The sequence below is a fragment of the Rana temporaria genome, chromosome 3 (genome assembly GCF_905171775.1).
Source record: "Rana temporaria chromosome 3, aRanTem1.1, whole genome shotgun sequence".
NCBI classification, from domain to species: Eukaryota; Metazoa; Chordata; class Amphibia; order Anura; family Ranidae; genus Rana; species Rana temporaria.
The window spans coordinates 220,896,830-220,904,399 of NC_053491.1; the positions used below are offsets into that span (position 1 = coordinate 220,896,830).

The following is a 7,570-nucleotide window of genomic DNA, read 5'->3' on the forward strand; positions in this document are numbered from 1 at the left end:
TATACCTCTATACCACTATACCACTATACCTCAAGTTAACTGTTTGCCATGTTGGGCGAGAAATAAAAGCACAGAAAACGACACCCTGCTGTTTGGACATTCCATTATTGCATCATCATCATCCTCATCATCCCTAGACACATCACAGAGGTAACATAACATGCCATCCCAATCTAACCAGCGGCTCCTGAGGGGGTAGCGCAACATAAAGTTAATTAGGCCCAAACCATTAACATACTAAATATATGTAAATGCAACAATAATAAAAGCATGTAAATAAGCATAAAATCTGGAATTGATCATAATTATTTATTTTATTCTCTGCAGGCAATATGCCCTAAAGATGAAGAAACTGTTTTCACTTCGCTATGATCCTTTGACATGCAGTGTTGAAGTATTAGACTCTATCCAAAAAGTCCAAACAGCACTGAGCCAAATCAAAGATGAACTGAACACTCTGTGCTTTGCTTTGGACAAAATGTGCAAGATCTAATCTAAACAAAACTTAGATTTCATAGAAGTCAATATAGAGTCAATATATCCATGTGCTAGAATAACTCAAATATAACATTCATGTTTGCAGTTATTGAATGTCAGGGAAAAAATACATATATTTATTAGGCATTGAGCTTTGTTCTTAGTAAGATTTTATTTGCTTCACACATATTTTTAACCGATACAATTTCAGTAAAAATGAATTCTTTTGAATGGTCAGCATGATTTCAAGCTAAACTTTGGGCAGATATTTAAAACATCATTTAATACCATGGTGTTTTCATTAAAACATGACATTTATTGTTAAATGTAAATGTAAATTACCCAAATCAGTTTTGTAATCCCATGTACAGTAAAACTCAGACTGGGAGTGGGTCAATATTCTCAAGCCCTGTACACACGGGCCAGAATCTCGTCAGGAAAAAAACGTTGTTTTTCCTGACGAGATTCTTGGCAAGAATCTCTTGCCGCCTGAGTGTACAGACACTCCATTCAAAAGAACCGCATTTTTTTTTTTGAATGGCAAGAACGAGGAAGCTACCGCGAATGCGTCAAAGTCATTTTGAGCATGCGCGGGTTTCCACGCATGTGTAAATATACACACTCTCGGGTTTCTCGGCAGGAAAACACTGCCGAGAATCTCACGATGAGAAAATAGAGAGCAGGTTCTCTATTTTTTCTCGTCAAGATTTTAGGCAGGTTTCTTGACGAGAAACTTGAAAGCCTCGTACACATGCACGGTTTACTCAGCAAGAAAGCTCTGCCATCAGTTTTCTTGCTGGTTCTTGCCGAGTAAACCGAGCGTGTGTACGAGGCTTGAGACATTCAGGCTGTTGCATGTGTATGTAAGAAGTTGAAGGGGAATACTTTTTAAAGATCTGTGAACTATATTTTTTGCCCTTTTGTGCCTATGCTCAGCTCGCAGGAGGTGACAAGGACACCACATTTTCTGGCCAGATCAGCAGATTTTTTCTATACTTGCTGTTCTTAACCTGAAAAAGGTAAACTAATACAGCCTCCACATCTAAGTACTGGTAAGCTGCAATGTATTACATTTTTGTATATGGGTTTAAATTTGCTTTAAAATGTTACTAAACCCACAACAGTAAATTGTGTCTGTATATACAGTAAAGCATGCTTGTTATATTCACTGTGGAACCTAAGGGGTTAATCTTCCGCATTGTGTAAAAAGGCTGTTTGATACTGTCTTCTCTGATCCTCCCCTTCCTTCACTGTCCCCAATCCATCTCCTGATAAGACAGAGCCTTTGGAGTCACTCTGCACATGCTCAGTTTGGTGTGTATTGCTAGAGAGTTATTTTTTTCATCTTGGGAGGGTGCATGTGATCGGCACAGGGCCAATCAGCACTGTCCAAACAGAGGGCCAGGGGTCCTGCAGCCTCATAGGACAGTCAGAGTAGAATGAAAACTCCTATTCACTAAATAATTGAATTTCCATGTTCTATGTACTGTGAGAGACCAGATATAGTGAATTCCAGGTCCTGGGTTTAGTAACACTTTAAATGCAGGATGGTGGCACCGCCTTATGAAGACTGGAGAAAAGAAAAACAGAAACAAATTTTTTTTTGACTATTTATACTTAGAACAATTTTTTTATTTTCAGTATAAAGAATAAAGGAATCTGGTTACTATGGCAACAGATGCCTGCTTTGTGCCCATTCACACCATTCCAGTTTTTAAACAACCCCCTTGTTTTAAAAAGGAGGAATCTTAAAAATAGATCAAATAAACTTTTAGCAATTTAAATTTATAATCAGTATTTATACAAAGTATTCACTTCTTTGAATCACATGTTATTGTTATAGAACTTTGTATCCTAATAGTAAACTGCCCTATCCAGACAGGGAATTGTTTTATTTTATTTTTTCCAACTGAGACTTAAGTGGCCAAAAATGTATTTGGTCTGGATTCAGAGCAGTATTCCTAAAACAAACCTTGGGGAATATCACAAATTGGTAACACAGTCTAAGGGATCCCCAAAGGCTAAACTTTACAAAGCATTTAAGTATGTTTTGAAAATGATTTCAACTGCCAATCTGCAAATAAAAAAGTTTTTTTAATTTATTTGTAAGCATGTTTAAGAATTATTTCTATATTACATAAAAAAAAGAAACCGCAATACTTACATAAAACGTATAAACATTCTAATGATGAGTTTTGCGTATTTGTTTTCTTTTTGGTCTGTTAAATTTGTAATTTTTAATATCTGTTTGATATGTGCAAAAATACCTGTTGAGGTATTGTTGTTGTTATTATTAGAATTGGTTTGGAAGTTTAACAAAACACACTGGGCAGGGCTGACACCTGGCACCTCTCAGTCCAAAAAAAAAATGTTGTGTGTTATCAGCTCACAACAGGGTTTAAGAATTGAGTGCATTTCTGGCAGATTAAAATGTATTTTTTGCACCTTTAGTTTTTCTAAATGAATATAAAAAAGGACATTTGCATGCATTGCAGAAATGTACTGCAAATTTCTTTTGTTTTGCTTTTCTTGGGCAATTAAGTGATGCCTGACCAGAAGAGCTGCTTCAGGTCCAGATGAAAGAGACTAATTCTGTGTTATTGCTTCTCAATTCCACCCAGTAAAAGAAATTGTGGAAGTGTGAAAGAATAAAGAAACATTAGTACTTTTATGTCACCAGGAGCTGGGAGAAATATGCATTGGGTGAAAAAACTGATAGTTCTCCACTAACTAAAAGCTTATGATGCTTTGCCTAGAGCAGGGGTCTGCAACCTTTAAGACATAAAGAGCCACTTGGACCCGTTTCCAAAGGGGGAAAAAATGGGAGCCGCCAAACCATTGCAACATTTAAACAAATATAACACTGCATATATTATTTCTTACCTTAATGCTATATACAGGATTGTGCACTCCAACCAAAAAAACAGAATGCAATTGAACAGCACATTACACAGCCAATAACAATGCCCCCAATGTGCCAAAAAAAAACTAATTACTGCCCCAATGTGCCAGAGAAAATGACCAATGCCCCCAAATGACCAATGCCCCATAATGCCATAGAAATTAATCAGGGCCCCAGTGTACCATAAATCATAATCAGTGCCTGATGTAAATAATAATTAATAATGAGGGCCCAATATCATCCTCGTCATTATAAAAAGAACTTCCTGGGCATGTTGAGGTGGAATCTTATCTGATATAATTGATATTGTACAGTATTGCATTTGCTGGGCATGTGGAGGTGGAATCGTATCTGATATAAATTAATCGTATCTGATATAAAATGCAATACTGTACAATATCAGATAAGATTCCACCTCCATATGCCCAGCAAATGCAATACTGTACAATATCGGATAAGATTCCACCTCCACATGCCCAGCAAATGCAATACTGTACAATATATGATATTGTACAGTATTGCATTTGCTGGGCATGTTGAGGTGGAATCTTATCTGATATAATTGATATTGTACAGTATTGCATTTGCTGGGCATGTGGAGGTGGAATCTTATCTGATATAATTGATATTGTACAGTATTGCATTTGCTGGGCATGTGGAGGTGGAATCTTATCTGATATTGTCAATATCAGATAAGATTCCACCTCCACATGCCCAGCAAATGCAATACTGTACAATATCAGATAAGATTCCACCTCCACATGCCATACTGTACAATATCAGATAAGATTCCACCTCCACATGCCCAGCAAATGCAATGGCGCCAACCGGGCTCTGCTTTTAAGCCAAAAAGTAAAATTTTGGTCTCATTTGACCAGAGCACCTTCTTCCACATGTTTGTTGTGTCCTCTGCACGGCTTCTCGCAAACTGCAAATGGGACTTCTTATGGCTTTCTTTCAACAATGGCTTTCTTTTTGCCACTCTTCCATAAAGGCCAGATTTGTGGAGTGCGCGACTAATGCCACGTACACACGATCGGTTCATCCGATGAAAACGAACCGATGGATTTTTTCTTCAGATATCCGATGAAGCTGACTTTCATCAGTTTTGCCTACACACCATCAGTTAAAAATCAGTTTCTGTCAGAACGCGGTGACTAAAACACTACGACGTGCTGAGAAAAATTAAGTAAAATGCTTCCGAGCATGCTTTGACTTGATTCTGGGCATGCGTTAATTTTTAACCGATGGATTTCCCCACAGACGATCGTTTTTTTTCTATCGTTTTTTTAACCATCAGATAATTTTAGAACAGGTTCTATGTTTTTTCACCGATGGGAAAAAAATGATGGGGCCCACACACGATCGGTTCGTCTGATGAAAACGGTCCATCAGACCGTTTTCATCAGACGAACCGATCGTGTATACGTGGCATTATAGTTGTCCTATGGACAGATTCTCCTACCTGAGCTGTGGATCTCTGCAGCTCCTCCAGAGTTACCATGGGCCTCTTGGCTGCTTCTCTGATTAATGTTCTCCTTGCCAGGCCGGTCAGTTTAGGTGGGTGGCCATGTCTTGGTTGATTTGCAGTTGTTTCCATTTTCAGATGATGGATTGAAAAGTACTTTGTGAGATGTTCAAAGCTTAGGATATTTTTTTTATAACCTAACCCTGCTTTAAAATTCTTCACGACTTTATCCCTGTCCTGTCTGGTGTGTTCCTTGGCCTTCATTAAGCTGTTTGTTCACTAAGGTTCTCTAACCAACCTCTGAGGGCTTCACAGAACAGCTGCATTTATACTGAGATTAAATTACACACAGGTGGACTCTATTTACTAATTAGGTGACTTCTGAAGGCAATTGGTTCCACTAGATTGTAGTTAGGGGTATCAGAGTAAAGGGGACTAAATACAAATGCAGGCCACACTTTTCAGATATTGTATTTGTAAAAAAAAAACTGAAAACCATTTATCATTTTCCTTCAACCTCACAACTATGTGTCACTTTGTGTCTATCACATAACATCCCAATAAAATACATGTATGTTTTTGGTTGTAACATGACAAAATGTGGAACATTTCAAGGAGTATGACAATTTTTTTAAGGCATTGTAGAGTGTACAATAACACTTGAAAGCCAAAACCCAACTTTCTAAAATTAGGAAGTTTTTCCTAAATAAATATTAGAATGTATTATTTTATAGACCATGGGTCTTCAAACTACGGCCCTCCAGTTGTTCAGGAACTACAATTCCCATCATGCCTAGTCATGTCTGTGAATGTCAGTGTGTTACAATGCCTCATGGGATGTGTAGTTATACAACAGCTGGAGGGCCGTAGTTTGAGGATCCCTGTTATAGACAATGGCTCTCAAACCTTATCAGACTTTATTCCCTGTCACTTGAGGTCACAGATGTTGAAGTGGATACAGATGGAGAATATTGTGAGGGTTAAAGTGGACATAAAGAGGAGCAATGTAAGCATTTTGCAGCCATATGATGTGCTGTTCCCATTAAGCTTTGTGGTGCACATTCCTCTGTCTTCTAATGCATGTAATATCCAAATGACTAGTCGATTTACCATAATTGATATACTTCAGGCAGAGGTTGCAAACCACAATGCTGCTGCCGGTTAACCGATGTGTTATAAAAGGCCAAGACTGATGAGCTATGCGGAGCAGCCCTGGGAAGAGCAGTGGTCTGTACCAGTGGGGCAGTGCCACCTGGTGGAATAGCAGAACTGCTTCATCCAGGCTTCTGCAATCTTCCCCTGCCCGTGGAGGAAATGCTGTCTTGATGATGTTGTGCCTCTACCTCATTTTCCTCTTCTAAAATCTCTGGCATCCAAGCAGGCTGTCATTTCATCATCCCACCCTCCTCATCGCTTAACTTGGCCAAAATCTGCAGCTGCAGCAACATTACAGCCAATTGCTGCCCCCTGCCCAATGTGTCCTCCCTGGTGCTTTCTTCCTCAATTTTAGGTAGCATTAATTTTTGCACATCCTCCTGCAGGCAGTTACTGATAGTGGAGGAAGAAAAGGGCACATTTCCAGCTGTTGAAGAAAACTGTCTGCTTTGTGCCATGGAGGAGGAAGCTGAGGTCCTATGTGGGCTCTGGCTTTTTAGCCTGTCTACTGTCAGAAAAAAAAGACAGACATGCTCTGCCTCTCAAAGTTGCCTGACCACCATTTTGTTCTGCAGATAAAAAACCTGCTTGCTATCAGCTGTGTGTGAAGAACCTTTGCCCTTCCTTTTAGGCACGCCACACTTAGTTCCTCTTACCTTATTTATTAGTTGTCAACAAAATGACTGACTTTTGTAGACAACTAATAAATACTGCAAGAGGAGTTGAGTTAAGTGTGGCTGATACATTTTTTTCATATTTCTGTGACAGACTATAGTTGATGGCACCCAAATTGTACATGTACAGTTTTTTTAGGTCTTAAGCAGAGCTCTGGATTTGGGCTATTGCTCGCTGTCAACTGACATGACAAGATCTCTACAATATTGTAAGCTGAAGCCAGCTGTCCCAGCTCCCTCTTCAGCCTTGTGCTCCAGTAAGTACCGGAGGAGCAGAGTTGAGAGCAGTGACACCAAGCAAACCTAGAGCTGAGCATCAGTGGTCATATAAATGCTTTGTTTTAAGCCCTAGGCCCCTTTCACACGATAGACCTGCTCGGATCCACCTGTTTATTTTTCAGGCGGATCCAAGCGGGCCACCCATTGACTTCTTTGGGCAGGCGGATGTCAGCGGAAATGTCAGCGATCTGCCATCCAATCTGACAAGATCCGCTGAAAACAGACAGCTGGCGATACGTTCGCCATCTGTCCAGCGTATGGGATCGGATGAAAACGGACATGCTGTCCGTTTACATCCTATCTTACCATAGAGATCAGAGGGGCTCTGACAGTTCCATCCCTGCTCAGTGAGCAGAGATGGACCTGTCATCCGCCGGCTCAGCTGGGATTAATGGATGGATCTCCCGCTGAGCTAGCGGAGTCCACTGAGTGGATCCACCCTGTGTGAAAGGGCCTTAGTGCTGATATGGGATAGCTGCAGCATAGAGGTGACTGTGTACATATTTTTTTTATATGCCTATACCTCTCCTTTAAGAACACTCATCTAAAAGAATTTAAGACAATTTCATTGATAGGGAAAATAGCCTAACACTAAAGGCTAGAAACACTTGACCA

The 7,570-nt window shown here is 39.7% G+C and overlaps 1 protein-coding gene across 1 annotated transcript in view; it reads left to right on the forward strand.

Moving 5' to 3' along the window:
* Nucleotides 1–911, forward strand: part of LOC120932127 (tyrosine 3-monooxygenase-like) — a 65,664-nt gene extending 64,753 nt beyond the window's left edge. The window contains exon 12 of the mRNA XM_040344283.1: nucleotides 328–911. Within this exon, the coding sequence (XP_040200217.1) occupies nucleotides 328–493 (166 nt within the window). The 3' untranslated portion in view covers nucleotides 494–911. The remainder of the gene's footprint in view (nucleotides 1–327) is intronic.
* The last annotated feature ends 6,659 nt before the right edge of the window (nucleotides 912–7,570 follow it).